Consider the following 27,944-nt stretch of genomic DNA (forward strand, 5'->3'; position numbering starts at 1 on the left):
CTGAGGAATGCTACACATATGGAGGGGAGCGGATGAGGGGGGCGGTGCAAAGCGCCAGCTTTTGCTTTGTCCTCAGCCAGCCTCCTGCTCCCTCATCACTTTGAGTCACACTTACTGTCTACCCCATCTCTGGATCCCACACCCTGTCTTCAGCTGTACAGTTTTATTTCAAGGATGTCATGTAAATGGAATCACATAGTATATAACACTTTTTTACTTTTACTTTTACTTTTACTGGCTTTTTTACTCTGCGTAAGTCAAAGTCCATCCACATTGTTGCATGAATCAATTTACTGCTGAGTGGTATCGCCTACTATCATAGTTTGTCTAACTATTCACCCTTTGAAGGATATTGGTCTGTTTCCGGTTTTGGGCTAGTTGTACATAGGTTTTGCATATGTTCATGAAAATACATGAGCACAGGTGCTCATGGAATTCATGGAAATGCCCAGAAAATGAAGAATACCATGATTGCCTAAAACATCCCCATCTATACCACCCAAAGTCTCCTCGTTCCTGATGACTTCCTTGACTGATTTCAAATTCTACATATCGGGGGCGCCTGCGTGGCTCAGTGTGTTAAGCCTCTGTCTTCGACTCAGGCCATGATCTCAAGGTCCTGGGATCGAGCCCCGCATTGGGCTCTCTGCTCAGTGGGGAGCCTGCTTCCTCCTCTTTCTCTGCCTGCCTCTCTGCCTACTTGTGATCTCTCTCCATCAAATAAATAAATAAAATCTCAAAAAAAGAAAGTCTACATGTCCTTCAAGCAATAATTGCAATATAAGTTACTAGTGTAGCAACAAGAAACCAAGCATAATTTGCTTAGAGTGATTCAGAATAGAAGTGTGTAAGCAGACAAACACTTCTGCTGTGAATGGGTTTCATACTCCTGCAAAAAAATAACCAAAAATTTCAAAAATCATTTAGAGCAAGACAAAAACTTTATTTAACAAATTAAATAGATTTTACATAGAATAGTCCTTATCAAAAAGTACCCAGAGCTAATGTTATTTTATTTTAGCAATAAAAGATTTTACTTTATTTTATTAAGATGTGTTTTTGATACTGGGTTTCAAAGTCTTGACCACTTTTTACTAAGATTTATGAGTCTGTGACCATTATTAGTGTTCATGGTTTATATCTGAGATAAAAAGCACCAGAACATAAAATAATAAACCAGGGAAGAGTATACTTTCTGACAAAAATGCAAATAGATTACATTAAGACACATATAATAGTAAAGATAGCATGAAACTATCATAGCCAGTGCCTTTCACATTAGAATTTCACGCACACACTTACACATACACACACTCACACGCACTTGTATTTAGAATATTTATCACATGGGAAAAGAAGACAGAGAAAATTCTAGGTCAAGAAAAAAGGTATTACCAGAATCTAAACATTTTTGGCAGGACTTCTAAACTATGAACTATATATCCAGAATAAATGAAACTCCATGGAAACACATAATCTTTGCCATTGGAATGTAAAGTTGTACTTACCTCAGATTACCATATACATATTTACAAAACCTTCATTAACATCAATCCCATTAAACAGCCCAGAAGCTGATATTCCTTTAATTACACTAAGATTCATTCTTGCTCTTTTCCTCCTCCAGATAATGGTTTATAGCTTAGTTAAGCCTTGGGAAATCAGCTTCCTGAAACTCACCGAGGTCAAAGTGAATGTTGTGTCTGTGATCTTGGTAAAAATGTTCTAGTTCTTCCTTCTGTGAAGGGAGGAGGATCCATCTTCTCATTCCTATCTCCGTGATCTCGGAAAGTTTGGTGATAGCATTTAACAAGTGTCCAAACCATTGTCCACAATCTTGAGAAATTGACGGCCGAAGGCTAATATCCAACTCGGTCAGCTCTTTGAGGAACCACACGTTTTGGCAGAAGATGGCCCATCCTGCATCACAGATGCCATCATTATAGCTCAGGTCGAGCTCCTGTAACTTGGCCAGGTGACCTGTATGTATTACCGATGCTGAAAAATAAAGTCACAGTAAATGCTAAAATACAAGAAAACTGTCTCCCGTGGCTGTTTGCCAGTTCCAAGATCAGTAATGATTGGTGATTAGAAATGATTTGTTATTAGCTAGCAGCTTTATTCGGGGCATCTGAAATCAGGTTAATACCAAATCTGTTCTCTGTGCATCCCAAGTACAGCTTGAAGGTTTTTTTTTTCCTCTCTCTTTCCAAATCCCAACCCAAAGAATATCTTTTGTGTCAAGTTCCTGCTCTTGGCTCCACTAAAGTCCCAGCTCTTCTACAGACTCTAATTAAATGTGAGGAGTGATGGCTCTCACTTAACTGAGGACCATTTATAAATTGTCATCTTGCTATTTAATACCGTTTAGTTGGTCACTGCTCATTCAGTCATTCTTCGTTCAGCAAATATTTAACTGAGCACTTTTCATGGCCAAATACACATGGGTGATTTCTAAGTCGCCTAGGGACCTCCAATTCATAGAATAGTTTTCCCTTTGAAGAGCACATATCACAGTACGACCTAAAATGGCACTTGATAATAGTTTGTGATGAAGCTAAGAAAAGATAGTAACACTAGATAGTAACTAGCTTAGTTAACAAGAGTGTAACACTTGAGTAACACTCAAGATAGTAACTTGAGATAGGAGAGCTTCCCAGAGCAGCCAGCATGTGCTTCCCCTTGCCAGCCAAATGCAGTGATGGACCACAGAGGTCCCATGAGTAGCATGGGATCTCAGAGTTGGCAGGGACCCACCCTGGAGGCATCCTTATTCAGCCTCTGGATCAATGATCAGAGATGACTCTCCCTCCGGCTTCTCTACTGGTCACCAGCCAGCTCCTGCCTGAGGCACCCTTGCCGGTTGCCCCCGCGGAGTGGGGTGGCTCTCAGCAGGAGGAAGCCCCCCGTCCTTCAGGTCCCTTTCTGCGTTCCGGTGATGTTCACTGATGGCTCCGCAGCCAGCCAGACGCTTTGGCTCCTTCCTCACACCAGCCTTGCGGTGTTGGACAACAGTCTGTTCCCCTCGTATTCTCTCCCTTTAGGAGTAAGTGTGTCCCGGTCTTTCAGTAGTTCTTCATGTGTCCTGGCTCCCAGAGCAAGCAGGTTGCTCCATCCCCATTGTTTTCACTTGCCCAAGGTCTGGGTCCACTGTGCATTCGAAAGCTTAGCATTCCATACACTCGAGAGCCGCACTCTGTTCGTGGGTGTCCGTATTAATGTGGGTCTCTTCCTCTTTCTGCAACATTACTCACCATATTCTCAAGACCTAATTGTTAGAGACAATGTGCATGCTTTTCTGTTTTATAATTTTTTTTATTATGTAATTGTGGCAATTTTAAAAGGTATAAAAAAACAGACTGAATAAACTCCCATGTCCCTGTCATTCAGATTCAACACTTACCTTCATTACAACGATCTTGTTTCACCTAATCCTTCCCTTCTGTTTACCTATTTATTTTTTTTTTTTAGTACAGACATTCCTCCTTTTACCGTACTTCACTTTACTGTGCTTCACAGATAGTGCTTTTATTAAATTAACAAATTGAAAGTTTGGGTCAACTCTGCATCAAGCACCATTTTTCCAACAGCATTTGCTCACTCTGTGTCTTTATGTCACATTTTGTAATTCTCACAATATTTGAATTTTTTGCCTAATTTGTTACGGTGATCTGTGGTAGGATTTGCTGAAAGCTCAGATGATGGTTAGCTCTTTTAAGCAAACAAGTATTTTTTTAGGGGCAGTAGGGTCAGAGGGAAAGGTGGGGAGACGATCGTAGGCAGGCTCCTTGCCCGGTGGGGCTCGATCTCACAACCCTGACATCGTCACCTGAGCCGAAGTCACGAGCCAGATACTGAACAGACCGAGCCACCCGGGTACCCCACAATAAAGTATTTTTTAACTAAGGTACATTCTTTTTTTAGACATAATGTATGGCATGCTTAATAAACCACAGTACAGTGTACACATAACTTTGTATGTATTGGGAAACCGGAAAATGTACTCGACTTGACTTTTTGCATTATTTGCTCTATTGTGGTAGTGTTGAACCAAAACCACAATATCTCTAAGATATAACTGTATTTTATTTTTCTTATTTATCCTGTAGTATTGTTGACTGCATTCCCTATGCTATACTTCTCATCTGCATGACTTATTAAGTTTTTATACCATTTGGTTCTCTTGATCTATTTCACCCATTTTCCACCTCCTCTGGTAACTAATGATAAGTTTGTTCTCTGCATTTAAGAGTCTGCTTTTTGTCATTTGTTTTGCATTCGAGATTCTGCACATAAAGGAAACCATATAGTATTTGTCTTTCTCTGACTTATTTCACTTAGGATTATACCCTCTAGGTCCAACATGTTCTTGCAAATGGAGGATCTCATACTTGGGGCATCTGGATGGCTCAGTCTGTAGAACACAAGACTCTGCAGAAGTTCAAGATTGTTGAGCCATTGATCCCATTGTTGGGTCATGAGTTCAAGCCCCATGTTGGGCATAAAACTTACTTTAAAAATAAATAAATAAAATGTATGTATCTTAAAAAACAGATCTCATTCTTTTTTATGGTTGAGTAATATTCATGTGTGTGTGTGTGTGTACCACTCTTTTCTACCCATTTATCCATCTGCGGACACTTGGGTTGCTTCCATATCTTAGATATTATAATTAATGCTGGTATAAACATAGGGGGTGTATATCTTTTCAAATTAGTGTTTTTGTTTTCTTTGGGTAAGAACCCAATGGTAGGATTACTGGATCGTGTGCTATTTCTATTTTTAATTTTTTGAGGAACCTCCATATGGTTTTCTAGGGTGGTTGCACCAACTTACATTTCCATCAACTATGCAGGAGGGTTCCTTTTCCTCCACATCCTCTCCAAGACTTTCTATTTCTTGTCTTTTTGATTTTAGCCATTCTGACAGGTGTAAGGTGATATTCATATTGTTGTGGTTTTTGAGATTTTATTTTTAAGTATTCTCTATGCGCAATGTGGTGCTCAAACATACAACCCTAAGATCGAGAGTCCCTCTACTTACTGAGCCAGCCAGGCCCTCCCTCATTGTGGTTTGATTTGCATTCCCCTGATGATTAGTGATGCTGAGCATCTTTTCCTGTGGCTGGTTGACCATCTGCATGTCGTCTTCAGAAAAATGTCTCTCTGGTTCCTCTGTGCATCTTTAAATTGGATTTTTTGGTTTTGGAATTGTTTGAATTCTTTAAATATTTTGGACATTAATGCCTTACTGAATCTATCACTTGCAAATATTTTCTCCCATTCAGTAAGTTGCCTTTTCATGTTTTTTGGTGTTTTCCTTCATTGTGCAAAAGTTTTTCATTTTGTGTAGTCCCAAGAGTTTAGTTTTGCTTTGGTTTTCCTTGTCTGAGGAGACATATCTAGAAGAATGTTGTTAAGGTCAGTGTCAAAAAGATCACTTCCTATGTTTTCTTCCATGAGTTTTATGGTTCCTGGTCTCACATTTAGGTCTCTAATCCATTCTGAGCTTTCGTGTGTGGTGTTAGAGAGTGGTCTAGTTTCATTTTTCTGCATGTAGTTGTTCAGCTTTCCCAGAACCAGTTATTGAGAGACTGCCTTTTCCCCATTGTATATTCTTATTTCCTTTGTTGTAGATTACTTGACCACATAAGCAAAGATTTTTTTTTTCCTGCCCTGGGTCTTTGCTCTGTTCCATTGATCTATATGTCTGTCTGTATCTGTGCCAGGGCCATACTGTTTAGATTACTACAACTCTGTAGTGTATCTTAAAATCTGGGATTATGATATCTCCAGTTGTGTTCTTCTTCATGACTGTTTTGGCTACTTGGGATCTTCTGTAATTCTATACACATTTTAGGATTATTCTAGTTCTGTGAAAAATGCTGTTGATATTTTGATAGGGGTTACATTAAATCTGTAGATTGCTTTGGATAGTATGGACATTTAACAATATTTGTTCTCCCAGTCCATGAGCATGGAGTATCTTTTCATTTGTTTATGTCATCTTCAATTTCTTTGATCAGTCTCCTATAGTTTTCAGAGTACGGGTCTTTCTCCTCCTTGGTTAAGTTACTCCTTGGTATTTTATTATTTTGGGTACAATTGGAAATTGTTTTCTCAAATTTCTCTTTCTGCTGCTTTATTATTAGATATAGAAATGCAACAGAATTCTGCAAATTGACTTTGTATCTTGTAGCTTTACTGAGTTCATTTAGCAGTTCTAATAGTTTGTGGTGGAGCCTTTAGGGTTTTCTAGACATAGTTTTATGTCATCATGCATCATAGAGAAAGCTTTACTTCTCCTTACCAATTTGGATGACTTTTATTTCCTGACTGTTGTGGCTGGGACTCCAGTACCATGTTGAATAAAAGTGGCGAGAGTGAACATCCTTCTCTTGTTCCTGACTTCAGAGAAAAACTCTCCATTTATCACCATTGAGTATGACGTTAGCCGTAGGATTGACATAGATGACATTTATCATGTTGAGGTATATTCCCTCCAATCCCACTTTTCTTGGAGTTTTTATCACATGTGGATATTGACTCTTGTCAGATGCTTTTCTTTGCATGTCTGAGATAATTATATGATTTTTGAGATGATCATATTACTGTATTTTAAACCAAATCGCATGCATCATTTTAACTTACTTGTATTGTTTGAATTTTCCAATCATGCAAGTATCCTAATTATTATATTTCACTATTTTATACTTATTAGATATTTTTAAAATCTGGGTAATAGGATCATAAGTTATGGAAATATTTTTGTAGTTTTCTCTGAGAAACTGTTATTATTTATAAAAGAAAAAAGCTATAAGTGATTAAGTATTTCTTAAAGAACATTTGTTAAAGTAATCCAAGTAATCCATTTGTTAAAGTAATCCAATATAAAAGTGGCAATAGCTAACCAGATAGAGTAAAACTTGTTATTCACAAAAAAAAATTTTGGAGGGGTGCTCATCACTTAAGAGATCTGGGGACGGATGGCTGCTTGGTCCTGGGGATGTGGGCACAAGGGTAGAGGAGAGACACAGATGTACTCTCCAATTCATTATTTCCCAGTGGGAAGTGGACATAACAGAGGCGATTTTAGGGGAGATTTGGGAAAGGTATTATATTATATACCCTGGAATCCTGCAGTGCAAAACTTATTCCTTATTCAACTCTCTTTCCATCTTTCTAAATTGACATGGAGAAAGCATCAGATTGATGTTCTTAAAGACCTCTCTTCCCCTTTTTCTAACAGAGAGAGGATGAACCTCTATTGAAAGCCTTCAGCTGGCAACAGTGTACTAATGTCTATGAGAGGTGATTCCTGTATTTCAGTTACGGTGATGATGAGTTTCCTGTTTAAATGAAAGCATTTAGGTTAAAGACTCAGTATAAAGGAAAAATTAAGTAACAGTGCAGGTACCACGTGGACAGGGAAAACTTTGTGAAGGCAGACTGGAGGGAACTGAAGTTTGAGTAAGAGACCAGGACAGTCCTTCCCCTCCCTGTGCGGGGAAGACAGGGAGCAGAAGCTGGAACGCCCCACCGCCACGTCTATGCCCATCTGTCCCTTTGTGAAACGCCCTCCTCTGTCTTCCTGGCTTGGGAATGGCCCTTGTTGGTTTCCACCAGCTCTCTCCTAAGCAGATATCCAAGAGAAAGAAGGGAAGAGGCAAAGAGGGTCCACCACAGGCCTGGCCCGGCTCCCTGCCACCCTTCCCCTGCAGCAGGCGCCCTGGGCTCCCAGGGCTGAGACTGCCGTGGGACCAGTGGATACCAACCCAGGAGTGCCACGTCCTCTGTCACCAAGCCACAGCTGCTCAGTCTCAGCACGCGAAGGGACGCTAAGAACTTCAGTGTTTCCAGAAGCAGCTTCAGGTTGCCACCAATACATTTATTCCAAGAGAGGTCGAATATTTCCAGAGCAGGGAGGTAAGCGGAGGCTTCAGCTAAAATTGATAACAGAACAGCAATCCTTTAGGCTTCCCTCTCTGCAACTGAGGAACCTGGGGCAGCATAGTAACGTAACTGGGATAAGAAAGTTACAGGAACTGTTGTCTTCTGCCCGCAATTCATGACCACAACTTATGCTGTCTATTTTTATTTGGGAGAAATGTTGGAAATTTAGAAAAGTAAGACTTGATTAAGTGAAATTCACTATCAACTGGGATTTTTCTCCTTTAGTTCCCATCTAGGAAGGAGAAAGCAGCAGAGGATTTGGACAGCTAGTTGAGATTTCCAGAGCATATCCTCATTTTACATATTCTTGTGTTTAGTCACAGCAGAAGCTCAGAAATGGCGCCAAGCCTCCTCCAGACTCTGAAGCACCCAAATGTGTTTGTGTCGACCTTCCTGCAGTTTCAGAGACGAGGAAGAGCACTAGTGGATTTGGGAGAGATTTTAAAATGAGGTTGAAAAGGTTCTGCTTAATTCTCAGCTGCCCCTAATATTGAAATTAACCCAAACGATTCCTAAGATATAGTTAATTACACTTTAATTCCACTCTTCTTTCTAAAGAATAACAGGCATCCAAGGAGCAAGTCTATGTCCTTTTATGATATCTAATAAGAAAATCCCTCCCACCTGCATGGTACAGAGACCTATCAATAAGAAATGGAACTTTTTCTTCTAATAAAAGTGTTGTGGAGAATTATATGTTTACTTGACTTCTTTTTTTGGGAAGCCAGGGGGAGAAAACATGAGAATGTAAGGAGGGGAGGGGCAGAGAGCAAGGGAGAGAGAGAATCTTAAGCAGGCTCCCGCCGGCATGGAGCCTGACACAGGGCTTAATCTCATGACCCTGAGATCATGACCTAAGCCAAAAAGATACAGAGGTTCCTCATTTAGGTAAGAGATGGTATCTTAACAGGGAACCTTTATGCTGAAATCTGAAGTCAGAGCTCCCCAGGAAAGAGAAGGAGGCTGGTGGGGGTGGGGGGCATTCCATCCAGAGAACAGGAAGGCCTGGAGACAAGGGAGAGCTCAGTGACAGGAAGGAACTGAAAGAAACCAGCTGAAATTGGTTCCGGGAGCAAGGGGGAGACGGGCCAGTGGCCCGAGGTACTAGGGCCGGATCACCTGGGTCTCTTAGACACCGTGAAGGATGTGGATTTTAACTGAGGTGCTGTGGGCTGCCATTGTGTCTTTTTAAATTGGGTAGTGGTAAGATCTAATTTACTTTGTAAATGAAATTTATAGTTTCTCTCCCCACAATAATATTAACAACTAACATTCACTGGGCATTTACAATATGCCAGGCACCTTTCCAAGGACTTTACATGTATCAACATATTTAATTTTTTTAAAAAGATTTTTATTTATTTATTTAACAGAGTGAGAGAGAGAGAGAGAGAGAGAGAGCACAAGCAGGGGGAACAGCAGGCAGAGCAGGCAGAGGGAGAAGCAGGTTCCCTGCTGGGTTAGGGGCCCAATGCGGGACTCGATCCTAGGACCCTAGGATCATGACCTGAGCCAAAGGCAGCCACTTAACTGACGGAGCCATCCAGGTGTCCCAACACATTTAATTCTTACAACCCGATGAAGTATGTACTATTATTCCACTTTACATTTTACAGACAAGGAGACTGAAACACAGAGATGTTAAATATCTCAGGTCACAAGAGCTAGAGCCAGAATTTGATTTTAGGCAGCCTAATCCTAGGTGCTTTGAAGCCAGAAAATGTACCACATATTTCCCCACAAAATAATTGCAATCAGTTTTCAGGAGTTCACAGCCCCCTCCCCCAGGCACAACTCTAGACTGACTTGCTGACCCAGGTTAAGAACACCAGATCTGCTATTTTGCCCATCCAGACATGGGGACAAGGAGATGAGCGATGCTGGGAGGGGTGGGCACAGTTCACAGCAAGAACCAAATCTATGTGGGCCGAACAAAGTACTGGGCTGAAAGGCCGCAAGTGTGCCCTAAACGTAGAGGTCTTAGAATTTGGGGTGGATTACATGCATTCATTTCTGTTAACAGACATTAATAAATAGCTTATTTTCTTACTGGAATATGTTTATTTCATTACTTGTAACTCCTGTCTAGTCCATGGTACAATTCATTTTCCTAGAAATGTCAACGGACATAGAACCCTTGGGGGCCAGAGAGAAGGACTCTGTTTTCCTCCTTGTCCAGGAAGCACCGCAGTGTAAGCTCTCTAGTCCGTGCGTGTGTGCAGAGCAAGAGTTAACCTGCCAGGCCTGAGGCTGCCACCCACTAAAGACTTCCTGGCAAGGCTGGCCGGCGTGTGGGCACTTGTAGTTGGATGTGTTCCACCCCTTCCTCACCTAATAAGAGTGGCTCGCTGCGCCTCCCCTGTATGTCTGCAAATTCTATGACTTACGCTGAACACCAGCTTTCCTTCTGTGCTCTGGAATTCCTAGATGTGCCAGTAGAGGGTGCCTGTGTGGCCAACCCCCAATAAAAGCCCCAGATGGAAGGTTCAGGTGAGCTTCCCTGGAAGGCATCACTTCACATGTGTTGTCAGAAGCCAGTGGGCGAAGGAAGCGTGTCCTGTGTGACTCCACAGATGGAGGGCTCTTGGAAGCTTGTACTTGGTTTCCTCTTTGTGCCACATGCCTCTCCCTTTGCCAATTTTGACTTGTATCCTGTTGTAATAAATCCCAACAGTGAATCCAACTCTAGGCTGAAACCTATGAGTCCTCCTAGTGAATCACTGAACCTAAAGGTGGCGTTGGGGACCCCCATCCAGCAATGTATGCCCAAAGTGCTCTGCCTGGGTGGCGGATTCTGCAGAATGATGCCATGTCACTTTGCCTCAAAGTATTTACCTCTAGGGGCGCCTGGGTGGCCCAGTCGTTAAGCATCTGCCTTCAGTTTGGGTCATGATCCCAGGGTCCTGGGATCGGGTCTCACATCAGGATCCCTGCTCTGTGGGAAGCCTGCTTCTCCCTCTCCCACTCCCCCTGTCTATGTTCCCTCTTTCTCACTGTCTCTCTCTGTGTCATATAAATAAATAAAATCTTAAAAAAGTATCTCCCTCTATCTTGTAGACAATATTCTTGCCCCCGAAGAGGCAGACATTCCAGATTCTGTAGACCCTTGATCTAGGCTGGACAGTATTTATGACCTTTAAGCAGGCCCAGATTCCTAGAGAGGCAATGAATTCTGTTGGAAAGTGGGTGCTGGCCATCAATTACTCAGACACCAGGAATTACCCCACTTTCCCCATCAGACTCCCAGCAATCCAGTTTATATTGGCACCTTGGTGAAATCCCAAGTTACCACGGATATGGACCTCCAGAGTTGGCTACGTACACTTTAGCTTTTAAAAATGTTAAATTTGCGAATCAGCCAGAATCATTCATCTGGCCTTCAGAAAGATACTTTTAAGAGAACACATTTCCTGAAAAGAAGACAAATTATTAATTCACAGCCTTGCCTCTGGCAAAGGCTTGCCGTGAGAGTTCCATGTAGGGAGTATGTGTTCTCATGTGTTACTGCACATGCTTGCAGGGATCTGGGGAATTCTCTTACCCAGGGCGGTAAACGTCTCACTCTCCAGAGCACAGCTGTTGATGAGTAAGGACTTCAGTGCTGGTAAAAATCGGAGCCGGCTGAGGAGGTTTTCGGAAGAGCTGCCCATCTTCTTGTTGGCAGATAAATCCAACTCTTGAAGACTGGAGAGTAAAGGGATTACCTGGGCTGTGGAAATGTCAGCAGTGACATTGTTTTAGGCACCATCTCATGAAGAGTCTGCTGGATATTTGGGTCCCACAGTCCCACAGTCTCCCTCCCTTACGCACACGCACACCAGCCACGCTCCCCAGTGTGCAGGGCTCTCGCCAGGCTAGACATTAGGAGCAAAGACCTTGGAGACAGAACTGGGTCCTAATTATGCCTCTGTGGCTAAAGAACTGTGTGATTTTAGGAAAGTTACTTAACTTCTCTGAACCTCAGTTACCACCATAGTAAGAACGACAACAGAACTTCACAGGGTCACTGGGAAGATGAGATGACTCGGTATATGTCAGTATGGTGGGATCTCTGTGGGGCTGCCTCACCTCCGCAGAGCCTTCCAGGGCCCCCTAAGCTACAGAAGCCCTTGGTCACTATTATGTCACCCTATTCATTTTTGCTTATGTGTTTTTCTGTCCCCCCTCAGTGAAGATGAGCTTGTCTGTAGCCCTGCTTCCTCCCCAGAGTATGCGGAAGAATCTAGAACACTGGAGGCACAGACGTTGGTGAAAGGAGGGAAAGAGGATAGGAAGGAAAGGCAGGCAGGCAGGTGGGGTCCCAACAGATGTCACAGTGTCTTCCTCTTCACTGTGTGGGTGGTTGATTCCTGTCCCTACCGGATGGAGGCTCCTGGACTATGAATTTCCCTTAGCCCATGGCACAGTGCCTCGTACAACTAGATGATTTGAATCAAAATTTGTTGGCTAAACGACCTGTAATTCTATTCCTTTGGAGTATCTAGAATGATCAGATAAAAGCATGGTGAGCTATTTAACCTCCTAAGATATAAACGGAATGTATTTTCATTTCCATCTCTTTCAAATTAGACAGTAGGAGAACGATGCACTTTGTTACAGTTCTTCTATAATCATTAGCTTTCCAGGGCCGTTCACCTGTGCTGGTGGCGGCACATTTGGTAACGGAAGCGGAACCCCTGTTAGGCTTGCGGTAACAACTGAGGTCCCTCTAGCCCTGGAACCTTCTTCTGAGTAAGAAGACCTGAGGTGATATTCATTTCTTTTGGCTGTAACAAGGAAAATTCATTCTTTGGAATCTGGCTGTTGATAATTCAGGGGTATCTCCTCCAGGTATGAGGCTCAGAAGGAAAGGGGATGGTGATACCCCATTCGCCCCACCTGGAGCTCAGAAACAGATTTGTTTTGTTTCTTTAAAATCTTTATGAAAGGGGCACCTGGGTGGCTCAGTGGGTTAAAGCCTCTGCCTACGCCTCAGGTCATGATCTCAGGGTCATGGGATTGAGCCCCACATTGGGCTCCCTGCTCAGTGGGGAGCTGCTTCGCTTCCTCTCGCTCTGCCTGCCTTTCTGCCTACTTGTGATCGCTGTCTGTCAAATAAATAAAATAAAACCTTTTTTTTTTAATTTTTAAATTTTTAAAAAGATTTTATTTAATTATTTGACAGAGAAAGATCACAAGTAGGCAGAGAGGCAGGCAGAGAGAGAGGAGGAAGCAGGCTCCCTGCTGAGCAGAGAGCCTGATGCGGGACTCAATCCCAGGATCCTGAGATCATGACCTGAGCCGAAGGCAGAGGCTCTAACCCACTGAGCCACCCAGGCACCCCCTAAATAAATAAAATCTTAAAAAAAAAAATCTTTATGAAAGCCTTGAACTTTTCTCTGTTTTCCAAATTGAGGCATGAGACCCAAATGTAATTTAGCAGGTCTAAAATATAGATGTTAGACCTAAGAACCTGTTTTAGTCTTTTCCTTCCCAAATTGTACTAAAGAAAGCTAAAAAATTCTTTTTATTCTTGTTTTCTTTTTTTAAATGCTGTTTTTAAAAGATTTAATTTATTTGTTTATTTGAGAGAGTGAGAGAGAATGAGAGCAAGTGAACATGAGAGGGGAAAGGTCAGGGGGAGAGGAGATGCAGAGCCCCCACTGAGCAGGGAGCCCAATGTGGGACTCGATCCCAGGACTCCAGGATTGTGACCTGAGCTGAAGGCAGACACTCAACCAACTGAGCCACACAGGTGCCCTTATTCTTGTTTTCAATCGATTCATTCATTCGATCATATTCAACAAGAATTTCCTGGTGCCAACTCTGTGCCAGACCTCTGTACCTAATGAAGGAGAGATGCAAAAGGGGCTCCCAACACAGGAGGGGCCATGATCTGGAGAAAGAGCAAGGACAAAGGCCCCAGGACAGGAGGTCAGCACAGAAAAGTGGCTGGGGTAGAATCGAGGAGAGGAAGGCTAGGCAACAAAGTCAGAATGACAGAGGAGGAAAAGGGAGACCACTTGGACTCGCAGTAGTCTGGGCACAAGATGACAGTGGCCTGAACCAGCCCGGTCCAGGTCTAGATGGTAGACCTTGGTGATGAGATCCTGGAGGTGTTTTGGAAGTTTACTGTGGTCACAGATGGAATAAACCCCTTAATGGCAAGGATGCGCTTGGCGCTGTTTGTTATGGGAAACTGCATTTATACATTACATGTTATAATTACAGGATTATGTCTACAGTGGAAAGAGTGTAGGCACCTAAAGTTATAATGTATACCCGTGATGCACCACACTAAATTATTGCGTAATTTTATTGTATCCACGGGGCTTAACTTCACTTGTTAGTCAGAAAGCTGCAGTCTCCTCTTTTGGGCCTTCTCTCTACATCCCTGTTCGAAACAAACTTTGTAACAGAGTCATTTCTAAACAGTAACACATATTCAAAATTTTCTCCACCAAGTGCCATATCCATCATTTACAAACGTGTATAGGAGGAATTTAGATTCACTCATATTTACTGAGCACATAATAAAATATTGGGGCATTCAAAGAACTTTTATGGTTTGGTGCTTTTGGTAAGTTTAAGGAGACACCTCAAATTTGCCAAGTTCCAAACATATACTGAGGTTCCAAAAGTCCTTCCTTGACTCTCTTGTTCACACTTACTCAGAGATGCCACGTCATTGGCCGTGAGAGAGCACTGGTGAAGATCCAAAACTTCTAGATGCTCCAGCGTGGCCAGCAGAGCTGATGAGTCTTCAAAACCTCCACCCAGATCCCTGTTGCAGGAAAGGTCTAATTTCTTCAGTCCACCCAAGTACCTAAAAGCAGCATCTAAAAGAGAAAATCAAAAGTCCCATTCTGACAGGCTAGAAGGTGGAAGGCAAGGGGGCAGGTGTGTAGAAGGGAGATGGTGAAAACACACCAGGTTGAGAAAAGACAAGATGAGGGAAGAACTTTAGACTTCCTACCATCTGGCCCTCTCTGGACTTGACAGTGGCTTCAAACACCCCCCCCCACCCTAACCAACACCCCGTGATCTGCGTTGACTGCCAATGGCTTCAGTGGAACCCTGCAATGGCTCATTCTCGTCCTCCTACACTGGCGCATTGGCATTTCACAGAATTTTAGACTTATTCAAACTGCCAGTGAAAAGGATATTATAGGCTCTGTAAGTCGAAGGGGAACACAAAATTTCATGTCATGTTCTCCCTACAGATGCCACTGAAGCTTTCTTTTTATCAGTACCAATTCCTTCCTACTACCGAGCATAAAATAATGTTGACATTTTCAAAAGTAAGAGAAAAATGGAGAACTTTTTTAGCACATAACTTTTCTTTTGCCCAGTGTCTCTCTCAAACCCGGAATATCCTGGCCTTTTCAGAGTCAGCCATCTTAAGAGGTTATCTTTAGACTCATGAAAGTATATGCTTATTGTAAAAGAGTTAGAAAAGAATAAAACAAAGAAGATTTAAATTACCTATAATCTCCTGCCCCAACATAACCGCTGTGTATATTTAGTTGAATTTCCTAACAACTTAAAAAAATTAAATATAAACTAAAATTACGTATGTACAGAAAAATCCCAGTCATTGCTAACTCACCCAGCAGTTTGACACCCTCTTGTGATAGCCCACATGAGTGCAACTTCAGTACTTTCAGATTTGAGGTACTTCGTAATCCCTGAGCAATACTGTTCAGACTGGCACCAATATTTCTGTTAAGGGAAAGGTCAAGGACTTCGAGATTTTGCATCATGGGTAGCAACTGACCTAGAGGGAAGTGAACCCAAATGAGAAGAGCAACTCAATAAAAATGCAGGGTGTAACTGTTGGGGCAGGAGGGGGAGGGCGGCCTCATGTGATCCCAGGGGTATAATGAGCCCTTCTTCCAATTCAGGGAGAGATAAAGCACAGCCAACTTTGACCCTTTGACCCTCAGACTGTCTGCTCATGGGCATCTTCACATTTGTTTTCTGGGAAGGACCCTTCCAAATTCCACTTACCCACAAATGCCCCATCTTCAGATGTGAGGTCACAATCCACAAGCTCAAGCGTTTGTATCTTGCTCCCTTCTTGGAAATTCTGGAGGGTCAGAGGCAAGTTCCCCCCCACTTCACTGTTCCAGGACAAGTTCAGCTCCTGCAGGTCAGTTATGCCCCCGAGTGCTTCTCCTGTTACAAAACAGCCCAAATATTGGGTCGATTGCTAATCTGAAAAGCAGGGAGTCTGCCTCAAAATCAGCACAAATGTTATTTATGGAATGATAATGGCTGAGCCAGGGACTGGTCAGGTGCCAAAGAACAGAGTAGACCCAGTTCTTGCCTGGTCCCAGCAGGCTGAGCCCCTGCATTTAGAGGCTCAGTGATTCTAGTCCCTCCAAGGTTCCGAAGCCAGACCTCTGTACAAAAATCATTGTCCAGAAAATCCCACCTGTCAGTAGGGTGGTTTCGCGGAGTTGGTTTTGTGGTAGTAAATACGTGTACTATTCCAACTGCTTTCTCTCATCCACCTTGTCTGGGGTCAGCATCACTGGGAAGCTGGACCAGAGGATGAGGAGAGGCCAAGCAGGGCACCTGCCACCGTGGGGGCAAAGCTCAATTAGACATCAAGAATATACAACTGAACCGAGCCCTAGAGAGAATCAGTAATTAAGCACAAGATGCTAGCAGCTCGTAATAGCCCTGGAGAGTGGAGGAGGGTGCAGTGAGAAAAGGGTGGAAAGCATCTAAGGGCTGGAATGGAGGCTGGAGGAGAGCAGGGAAGCGACCAGGGAAAGCAGCCTTAGGAATGACTTCTACTGTCCTGGGTAGAACAGGGCAGAGAGGCACACACATGGAAAATGCACTTCCTCGATGTGCGGAGTCAATCTCAACACTGAATGATTAAGAGTAATGGAAAGTCCCCTGTGTCTAGAAGCCTCTCCTCCACGGTCCACTACTGGCCTTGGACTTCTGCCACTGACCATTCTTTGTGTGGACAGAGGTTTTGGGAGTCCAGGAGCCTCATGTTAAAATGCATGTTCTCTCAGCCCAGGTGCCATTGTGTGTGCCATCGCCAGTCAGCTGGGGTGGCTTTCTATACCTGGAAGCCCTCCTCAGCATCAGGGACAGAGAGTGCAGGACTGATCAGCCATGTCTGCTGTGTACATGGTACGGGGGAGCCATCATCGATCATCCTACACTCAGCAATTGTAACAGGTATGATAACATTGGCGTGCCCCTTGATTTATGGTCTCTTTTCATTAAACCGTTTATTCTCCCTGTACCACATCTGCCCTCAATACTAAGGAAGGCCCCTTCTGATGGGAGAAGATGCAGAAGCCCTTCCAGAGAGGAGAAGGAGTCTGGGAGAGGGAGCAGGTTATAAAACATCACGGTAACAAGGATGTAGCTTCTCTCCTGAACCAGGTAAGTTTGGAATGAGTTCCAGGGCAGAAATTCCCATTTCCCCATTTCTTTTTTTTTTTTTTTTTAATTTTATTTATTTATTTATTTGACAGACAGATCACAAGTAGGCAGAGAGGCAGGCAGAAAGAGAGAGGAGAAAGCAGGCTCCCCACTGAGCAGAGAGCCCGATGTGGGGCTTGATCCCAGGACCCTGGGATCATGACCTGAGCCGAAGGCAGAGGCTTTAACCCACTGAGCCATCCAGGTGCCCCCCCCATTTCCCCATTTCTTAACATTGGAAGATCATGAACAAAATTTAGATAAATGACAGAAAATAGAGAAACTACATTTTCTTTTCACCCCTGAGTAGCAGTTAAATTTGCAGTCTGCTACATAATAATCAGCTGCTAACCAGTGGGGCTCAACTCACCACATCAAACCACTGAAAGTTAATTTCGAATGAGGGAGTACTGAAAGGAGGACCTCTCCATTACTGAGCATGTACTATGCGCCAGGCATGTAGTAAGTGCTTCATAGAAATTATTTAATCCTCACAATAGTTTTTTGAGGTAGATATCCAACCCATTTCAGAGAAAAGAAAGCTAGAAAGCTGAGGCTTAGGAAGTTTAAATAATTGTCCATGGTCACAAGACTAGTTAGATGGGGGGCTAGAATGTGAACTAACATGTGGCCACTTATTTGGTGTTTCTCAGCTAAAGGAAGGGTGGGCCAGGGGGCGTCAAATGACCCTGATTTCCTACAGAGGGATTAGAGAGAGGACATTTGACGTGAACTGTGTTGTTTTTACAGAGATTTTTGCAGAGATGTAAATGATCAAAATAGTCGCTGAAATAAGAAACTTCAGACCAAAAGAATACTTAAAAATCTGAATGGCATCTGAAACCAGCAAGGATCGTATAAAGAGTTGGGTTAATAGAGTGACAAATTTTATCCTACATTCTGTGTCCAGTATATAAATTAACTTAATTGAGGTCCTAGTTCTATTTAAACCATTGCTTTTAGTTTAAAAATCTTGTTTTGATCCATTTTTTTAAGATGGGAATGGAAAAATAGAAGAGATTATTTTGGGATCGGAAAATAATCATTATCTACTCCAACTCCTCAATTTTACAGACAATTAGCAGACAGAGAGTAAGCAAATTTGACAAACTATCTCCGTTGAGAGCAGATGTCTTTCTGGCCAGCCTTGTTCCCTACTCTGTCCTGGGGCTTACTACAGTGCTAGTAGGTACAGGCTGCAAGTGTACTGGAGTTTTGCAAGTGCTAGATCATCCAGGCGCTCTCATTCACAAGCACCTGGGGGGGGGGGTGACCCAGGGAGTTTGCCCTTGACACTTCAGAGCCGCTTCCAGTGAAACATTGACCATACCCAAGGCTTGCACATCATCCGTGGTAAGTCTGCAACTTCCCAGCCTCAGGATTTTTAACTTGCTGAGGAGATGCAGGTGCTGTGTAACTGAATGGAGGTTTCCGCCTACAGAATCATTCCAGGAAATATCCAGTTTTTCCAAGTCTGGGAGAAGAGGCAGCAAAGCAACTGGAAATGAACAAGAGGATATACAGGGTTGCATACGTAACTACACGAAGGAGCGGTGGCCATACTGGCCTTCAGCAAAGCAGGGGTCCCTCAGCCATGCAATTGGGAAGAATGACGTTTGTATTTCCTATTTCCTAGGATATCTCCTATTTCTGCCAAATAAATGCGCTCCAAAAATGTAGTGGTATCTTCATAAGATTTCATAGCATAGAAGCTCCTTTATTGTAGCAGAAATGGTAATTCTACTGTTAACTACCACTGCCACTGTGATATGCATACTAGTCCTTTATTTTGCAAAAATAATTCCTCACCCCTTCATCCTATTGGATCCTTGGGCTGAAAGCTGGAGGACTGCTCCGTTGGCCAGGATTGCAGAGATTGGGGGTCCATGTTACCCCTTCTTTTAGATCATGATTTCCTGGGTGTCACCACCTTAGAAAGCTCCCATTATATTTAAATAGACCAATATGTGGAGGTTTAGACTGGCACAAAGCCTGACCAGAACCTTCTCTGAGTATCTGCCATTGCCCATTAACAGTGACGTTACTGTCTGTGATAAAGATTCGCTAAGGCTGTCTCTGTGTCCTGAAGCAACGATACTCAAGAGTAGAAATGCCAACCTGGAGCAGGCAAAGAATCTTTGAGTATTTGCTTTTAAATACCTATCTTGAAGGTTCAGGGCAGCAGTCAGAAGTAGCAAGCTGAGCTCTTACTGTTTAAGGCACAGCAGTGTCCAATATTCTGAGGCCAGGCTTAGGAGTGAAATTTGTTTTTGCTTTTTTTCTACTAGCCTTCAATTTCAACTTGTTTATCAAAATCCTAACTTTATCGAGCAGAGAAGTCTACTGAACACACGAAGAAGGAAAAAAAAAATTAAAAACAAGATTGCTGGGGCCCGCTCTCCGAGACTCCAGGTCAGTGGTCTGGGTTGAAGCCAAGTGAACACAAACTCTGCGAGTGATTCCGACACACGGGCATCTGGAAACACAGACAAGGGTAGGTTCTCGCTGAAGACAATGTCCAAAATGTAATGGCATGGATTTCCGTTAAAATGGTCAAGGACCCCTCACTCACGATCCAGTTCTTTTGATGCCTCTGTGCTGGGAGACACAACTAGTTTGAGGGAAGGCTGGCTAAGAAAAAGGGAAAAGAAAGGTGGTCATAGATGTGTGGGGAGGGGCACCTTTGCAACCAGACTGCTGCTTCTGTGTGGCAGCTGCCGCTCACGCTGCTGAGCGTGTAGGTTGTGAGCAAAGACTGCTGGCGGCTCCTCTCTCGCCCCACAGATAACTACGCACCCAGCAGGGCTCGGGCATCACGGACGGGCTGCATGAGTTTATATCTCATGCTGTGGGCGAGACAAATGTTTTTCAGGGAGTAAGGAGCCAGCAGTAGGGGAGGTGAAATGCTCAGGGAGAACTGACAGACAAAGGAACTTTCCTCCTACACTTGGCTCAAATCTTTGAAGCTTGAGGAAGGATCAACTAACTTATTAAAAAAAATATATAGTGGTGCAGCTGCTATTCCCGAGTTGTCTGGGGCCACCCTGAGACCCGGGGTTGCCAGGTGAGTAATGAGTGTGTTTTGCCCACCGGTGGCAACCCGAGGGCTCCCGTGGCCCTCCGTGTGTGCCGGCTCTTACAGACCCGCTTCCCTCAAGTCGGCCGCCGTCAGCCTGCAGTTGTTCAGATCTAGACACTTGTCCACGGCTGTTCTGCCCAGCTTCTGCAGGAACTGCTCCTTTTCCTCCATGCTGGGTCCACATTCCATTTCTGAAGTGAGAGGCTGAGCTACATGGTGAGAATAAAGAAGAACGTGCCCTGAGTGAGACCGTGATAAAGAGGCACAGTGATGGCAATAAGACAAGTCAACAAGACTAACAACAGTCCTGAGCAAACCTCCGCCCAGAAGGGAAGCGCTAAGCAGAGACAGAACTTCACCACTGTCCTGCCTCCAGGTGCTGGACACTGATCACTGCAGTGACCCTCTTCCGGCAAGGAAACTGAGGACTCAGACGCTTTTCCTTCACTGCCTGACAGGAGCTTGTCAGCATATAGACACGGTTGTCTTCCTGGATGAAGTAGCGAACTTGTTAGCACAGCCTTTAAGGGACGCGCAGCCTGGTGCATGCCAGGTGGGGAATACAGGTATTTGACCAAACCAGTGAGGAATGGGAAGCATTGCAGTCACCTGCCCTCACCTGCCTGGAGCTTCATTGGCTACGGGAGCCAATGAAACGCGGCTCCTAGACCATTCAATTGACAGATCCAGAGGGCCGAGTGGCTGGGAGAGCTTTTCTCCACCCCTGCCAGTGAATACACCCAGAAAGCCTCATTTGTCCTTCTTGTTGTGAGAAACGACTTATGTGGCCCCCTCCTCTGTACTAATGCTGGGCTAAGGCGAACATTAAGCTAAGAAAAGCTTTAATTTCATTGAACACCCATTATGTCCCAGTATGTGTCAGCATTTAAGACACATATAAAACACATCATGCTTTTGTAAGGAAAAACAAATATGCAGGTACTGACAGTGACTTTAAGGAGGTTTTGTAGATGAAAATGTAAAATTTAAAACATAAAAAGAGTATACTGGAATCCACAATGAAAGTGTAAGTTCCAAATATGCAGTGATACTCTTCTAACCTTTACGAAGTACAAAACCACATAGCTAAAGAGAAATGTATTGGTACCAGTGAAAATTAATAGTAGGATTTCAGTAGTAATCAGCCTAGATTTAAATATTAGGAGAGGAACACAAACTCTACTTCTCCTCTGCAGTGTGTTTGCTGGCTGGCTATGATTTTTTATTAACACATAATATATTATTTGTTTCATGGGTACAGGTCTGTGAATCACCAGTCTTACACAATTTACAGCACTCACCATAGTACATACCCTCCCCAATGTCTCTCATTCACTGGCTGTTTTTTTTTTTTTTAAGGCAACTTGAATTTTATTTTTATTTATTTATTTTTATTGACATATAAGGTATTATCTGCTTCAGGGGTACAGGTCTGTGTACAGGCTTACACAATTCACAGCACTCACCTTAGTACTTACCCTCCCCAACATCCATCATCCAGCCACTCTATCCCCGCTCCACCCTCCAGCAACCCTATATATGTTTTGTGAGATTAAGAGTTTCTTATGGTTTGTCTCCCTCCCAATCCCATCTTGTTTCATTTTTTCCCTCCTTATCCCCCAAGACCCCTCGCCCTGCCTCTCAAATTCCTCATATCAGGGAGATCATATGATAATTGTCTTTCTCCGACTTATTTTGCTTAGCCTGATACCCTCTAGTTCCATCCACATCGTGGCAAATGGGAAGATTTCATTTCTTTTGATGGCTGCATAGTATTCCATTGTGTATATATACCACATCATCTTTATCCATTCGTCTGTTGATGGACATTTATGTTCTTTCCATAGTTTGGCTATTGTGGACATTGTTATTATAAACATTTGGGTGCAGGTGCCCCTTCAGATCACTACGTTTGTATCTTTAGGGTAAACACCCAGTAGTGTGATTCCTGGGTCATAGGGTAGCTCTATTTTCAACTTTTTGAGGAACCTCCATACTGTTTTCCAGAGTGGCTGCACCAGCTTGCATTCCCACCAACAGTGTAGGAGGGTTCCCCTTTCTCTGCATCCTCGCCAACATCTGTTGTTTCCTGACTTATTAATTTTAGCCATTTTGGCTGCTGTGAGGTGGTATCTCATTGTGGTTCTGATTTGTATTTCCCTGATGCTGAATGATGCTGAGCACTTTTTCATGTGTCTGTTGGCCATTTGGATATCTTCCTTACAGAAATGTCTGTTCATGTCTTCTGCCCTTTTCTTAACTGGATTATTTGTTCTTTGGGTGTTGAGTTTGATAAGTTTTTTATAGCTGTTTTTTATATTCTGTTAGCTGTCTTTTGGTGTTGTTGACTGTTTCTTTTGCTGTGCAAAAGCTTTTGATCTTGATGAAGTCCCAATAGTTCATTTTTGCCCTTACTTCCCTTGCCTTTGGCGATGTTTCTAGAAAGAAGTTGCTGCGGCTGAGGTCGAAGAGGTCACTGTCTGTGTTCTCCTTAAGGATTTTGATGGATTCCTTTCTCACATTGAGGTCTTTCATCCATTTTGAGTCTATTTTGTGTCTGGTATAAGGAAATGGTCCAGTTTCATTCTTCTGCATGTGGCTGTCCAATTTTCCCAACACCATTTGCTGAAGAAACTGTCTTTCTTCCACTGGACATTCTTTCCTGCTTTGTCGAAGATTAGTTGTCCATAGAGTTGAGGGTTCATTTCTGGGTTCTCTATTCTGTTCCACTGGTCTATGTGTCAGTTTTTGTGCCAGTACCATACTGTCTTGATTATTACAGCTTTTTAATAGAGCTTGAAGTCTGGAATCATGATGCTGCCAACTTTGGTTTTCCTTTTCAACATTCCTCTGGCTATTTGGGGTCTTTTCTGGTTCCATACAAATCTTAGGATTATTTGTTCCATTTCTTTGAAAAAAATTGATGGTATTTTGATAGGGATTGTGTTAAATGTGTAGATTGCTTTAGGTAGCAAAGACATTTTCTCAATATTTTTTTTCTAATCCATGAGCATGGAATGATTTTTCATTTCTTTGTGTCTTTCTCAATTTCTTTCATGAGTACTTTATAGTTTCCTGAGTACAGATTCTTTGCCTCTTTGGTTAAGTTTTTTTCTAGGTATCTTGTGGTTTTGGGTGCAATTGTAAATGCGATTGACTCCTTAATTTCTCTTTCTTCTGTCTTGCTGTTGGTGCATAGAAATGCAACTGATTTCTGTGCATTGATTTTTATATCCTGATACTTTACTGAATTCGTATATGAGTTCTAGCAGTTTTGGAGTGGAGTTTTGGGTTTTACACATAAAGTTTCATATCATCTCCAAAGAGTGAGAATTTGACTTCTTCTTTGCCAACTTGGATGCTTTTTACTTCTTTTTGTTGTCTGATTGCTGAGGCTAGGACTGCTAATACTATGATAGAAAACCAGAACAGGGGGCGCCTGGGTGGCTCAGTGGGTTAAAGCCTCTGCCTTCAGTTCAGGTCATGATCCCAGCATCCTGGGATGGAGCCCCACATAGGGCTCTCTGCTCGGCAGGGAGCCTGCTTCCTCCTCTCTCTCTGCCTGCCTCTCTGCCTACTTATGATCTCAGTCTGTCAAATAAATAAATAAAATGTTAAAAAAAAAAAAAAAGAAAGAAAGAAAGAAAAAGAAAACCTGAACAGACCCATAACCAGGAAGCAGATTGAAGCAGCCATCAAAGATCTCCCAACAAACAAGAGTCCAGGGCCAGATGGCTTCCCAAGGGAATTCTACCAAACGTTTAAAGAAGAATTAATACCTATTCCCCTGAAACGGTTCCAAAAAATAGAAATGGAAGGAAAACTTCCAAACTCATTTTATGAGGCCAGCATTACCTTGATCCCGAACCCACACAAAGACCTCATGAAAAAGGAGAGTTATAAACCAATATCCTTGATGAACGCAGATGCAAAAATTAGCCAATAGGATCAGACAGTATATTAAAAGAATTATTCACTATGACCAAGTGGGATTTATTCCTGGGTGCAAGTTTAGTTCAACATCCACAAATCAATCAATGTGATACAATACATTAATAAAAGAAAGAAAAAGAACCATGTGATACTTTCAATAAATGCTGAAAAAGCATTTGACAAAGTACAGCATTTTTTCTTGATCAAAACTCTTCACAGTGTAGGGATAGAGGGTACATACCTCAATATCATCAAAGCCATCTATGAAAAACCCACAGCAAATATAATTTTCAATGGGGAAAAACTGAGAGCTTTTCCGCTAAGGTCAGGAATGCGGCCGGGATGTCCACCATCACCACTGGTTGGCTGTTTTTAAGAGAACACCTATACTGCGTTCATCTTTGCAGGATGGTTGGTGTTACCACACTATGCCAGTAGGAGGCAGCACCATCCACCATTTTGCGATTCACTCTGGCCTTCCACTTGCATTGTGCATTGATTGGATAGATCGCATTTTATTTTGGGCAGGATTGCCAGATTTAGGAAAAACAGAAACAGCCTTTCCAATAAAATTTAAACTTCAAGTAAACAAGGAATCATTGCTCAGTAAAGCTATGTCCCAAATATTGCATGTATTCTATCTGGCAATTCTAATTTGGGGTGGAGCAGAAGAGAGTGGTGGGTGGGGGACTAACTTTTTTTTTTTTTTAAGATTTTATTTATTTGACAGAGATCACAAGTAGGCAGAGAGGCAGGCAGAGAGAGGGGAGGAAGCAGGCTCCCTGCAGAGCAGAGAGCCCGATGCAGGGCTGGATCCCAGGACCCTAGGATCGTGACCCAAGCCGAAGGCAAAGGCTTTAACCCACTGAGCCACCCAGGCACCCTGGGAGACTAACATTTATGTGCCAATGGGTACAGGATGCTTTGTGTAAACTTCATGCAAGGAGTCACAATCACACTATTTCATAGGTTTGGAACATGAGACACAGAGAGCCTGTCAATTAGTAAGTAGCAAGTCAGAATTTGAACCCAGAACGGTCTGCTCCAAAGTCCATTATATGAATGTTTGTGTTAGAGTTTCTATGTTAAGAAAATCTCTGTGTGTGCTATCTGATGCTTTCTCCCTTCTGTTTTTGAGCTTTTTATCTCCATAGGCTCAACCTACAATCATGCTCAAGTTCCAGCTTAACCAAAGCTTCTGTTTTCTCAAGCTACTGTTTGGTCCATCATTAGGAAATGATTACTGTCAAATGTTTGGAAAGGGTGGTTTGGGCTTGCTGGTCCCACGTCACCCCATTTGCCAATTAACCCTCTATGTTCTGGTGACCACAATCACCTATCCCAACAAATTGTTTCTCAAAGGTCACCAGCAGTGACCTACCAATTGACAGTTTCAGGAATCTCTTCTCATACCGCATCCTACTTGGGCACTCTGTAATCCTGGATATGACTGGCAGGTCTAAGATAGCATGAATGCAAGACCTGGTTCAAATCATGGGTCCCTCAGGTGAGCAAGTCACTGAACTTCTCTGAGCCTCGGTTTACTCGTCTGGAAAGAGAGACTATAATTCCTACTTGGTTCACTTCTCATTTACTGGGGCCTCCCAAGGGAGATGGGACTCTGCAGTGCCTGTTATGTGAGAGGTATTCTATTAATATTTGTTGAATGCACAGATAATTGAATGAATGAATGAATATTAGCTTTAAACTCCTTAATGACCAAAATAAGTCAACATGATAAATCTTTATCAAACTCCCAAGTATAAATACAAGTACCAATTTGTGAGGTCCTTGGACATGTCCTTGCAGACCGCACATATCATTTTTTTAATACATAAACCCATTTCCTTAAAGGATAGCAAATGTCACAGCTCAAGACATAAAACTGGATAACCAGTGAGGTAGGATGACTGACATGCCACGAGGAGGACAAAGCTGTCACATGTGAGCAGTTCTGTGGAGTCATTCAGAGACTTTTCCTGGCTGTTTTACTGCTGAACCAAGATTTTGCCTTCTCCACGTGATCTTGTGAGCTAAGCAGTATCTTCACATTAAGTTCTTTCCGACCTACATCTGTAAGGGTTGGTTTCTTGCTTATGAACAACCAAGAATCCCAGTGGTTTCATAAAACAGATTACACATTTGTAACATGGGTGGCACTGTACAGGGAACCAAGATAACAAGTTCCTGTTTTTAAGGAGCTACCTGTCTAATGGAAGAGACAAACACGAAAGCCATGCCCACCGCACAGAGGAGACATGCAATGGTGGAGGTGTGTGGAGGGTACCTGGGAACACATGGTATGACAATAAGTACCTCAGGTCCCAGGACAGGTCTTGGCAAGCTTTCAAGAGGAAGGGATACATGAATTACACCTTAAGGGAGAGGGAGAGTCAGCCAGGTGGGTGGACATGAGGGAGAGATAAGTGGAGGAGGGGTGCAGAAGCAGCATGGTGACATAAGGGAAGGTCTTTATAAGCCCAGGGAACCCCTTTGAAAGAATATGTATGGCCAGTTCAGGAAACTGCAAGTGAATCTCAATGTCAGGAGTAGAGGATGAACATGAGGTTGGGGGAAGGCAGAGGACACGAAGAGAGGTCCATCTGATCATAAGCACCCTGAATGCCGTTGCATTTACAGGTCCCTTTGCCTGGGAACCTGTTGCCATTGACGTCCACGTGACTGGCTTTATTCCTCCATTTTCCTTGGCTTACTTTATCCAGACCTCTGCTCAAATGCCACCAAATCCGAGACTCTTTCCCCACAATCCCATCTAAAGTAGGACCCCATCCATCCTCTGTCTCCTTAGCCTGCCGTATTTTTCTTCCGGTCACTTATCACACTGAAAGTGTGTGCATTCGGTTCTTTGTGTACACAAGGTCCTGTTTCTCTGTGGCCGCATTTGTAACACAACAGTAGCTGTCATACAAAAGGTAGTGACTCCAGGTTTGTTGACTGCCTGACTGGCCATAAATGCATGCATATGAACAAAAGACTAAAAGAATCTTGAAGAAAGAATCCTTTGTGTTAGAATGAAAGGAAACAAGGTATCTTCTCTATACCTTCCAGTAGTGTTACTTTTGATCATTAAAAGTCAAATTAGCAAAATATTTAAAGCATTTAAGTCACGTAGTAAACGCTTAGAATAGAGACTCAGATTAGTTTTAGTTTAACCCATACAGTCTCTTTAGGAGAAAGCATTATTCTAAAAATTAAAGAAGTAAGAGCAGTCAGAAGTTTACCAGTATCTAAGGTGGCTGTTCTCTGTGCCTCATTGCCGGGTTGGAAATCAGTCGTTTCAAGGTCATTGCTCTCTGTTCGGCTTTCAGGTTTGGAGGACATGAATTTTGAGTTCCTAAGGAATCTGTTGAGAAATGAGGTCCGGGGTTTAGTTTCTCCATTTGAGGAATTCTTCTTCTGTGTTTGACTCATGGTCAAGTTGAAGGGGGCCTGTCTCAGTAAGACATCTTCCTGTTGTTTTCTGTTTCTAGGATTACTGAGAAGAAAAAGACTCTGTCAAGCCTGTGTGAAATCAGAATTTCCCTGCA

General features: G+C 42.9%; 2 protein-coding genes across 2 annotated transcripts in view; one reads left to right on the forward strand and one right to left on the reverse strand.

The window, feature by feature from the left end:
- Nucleotides 1-8,233, forward strand: part of LRRIQ4 (leucine rich repeats and IQ motif containing 4) — a 28,122-nt gene extending 19,889 nt beyond the window's left edge. Inside the window, exon 7 of the mRNA XM_082741772.1 lies at nt 8,178-8,233. The gene's annotated coding sequence lies outside the window, so the exon portion shown is untranslated. The remainder of the gene's footprint in view (nt 1-8,177) is intronic.
- LRRC31 (leucine rich repeat containing 31) lies at nt 929-27,924 on the reverse strand. The gene is made up of 9 exons (XM_082741753.1): nt 27,639-27,924; nt 20,529-20,672; nt 18,715-18,882; nt 15,942-16,109; nt 15,541-15,708; nt 14,603-14,770; nt 11,494-11,661; nt 7,775-7,942; nt 929-1,998 (listed from the first exon to the last, which is right to left on the reverse strand). The coding sequence occupies exons 1-9, from the start codon at nt 27,826-27,828 to the stop codon at nt 1,643-1,645; spliced, it is 1,698 nt and encodes a 565-aa protein (XP_082597879.1). The 5' UTR covers nt 27,829-27,924; the 3' UTR covers nt 929-1,642.
- Between the last annotated feature and the right edge of the window lie 20 nt (nt 27,925-27,944).

Source organism: Mustela nivalis (genome assembly GCF_964662115.1).
Source record: "Mustela nivalis genome assembly, chromosome: 1".
NCBI lineage: Eukaryota > Metazoa > Chordata > Mammalia > Carnivora > Mustelidae > Mustela > Mustela nivalis.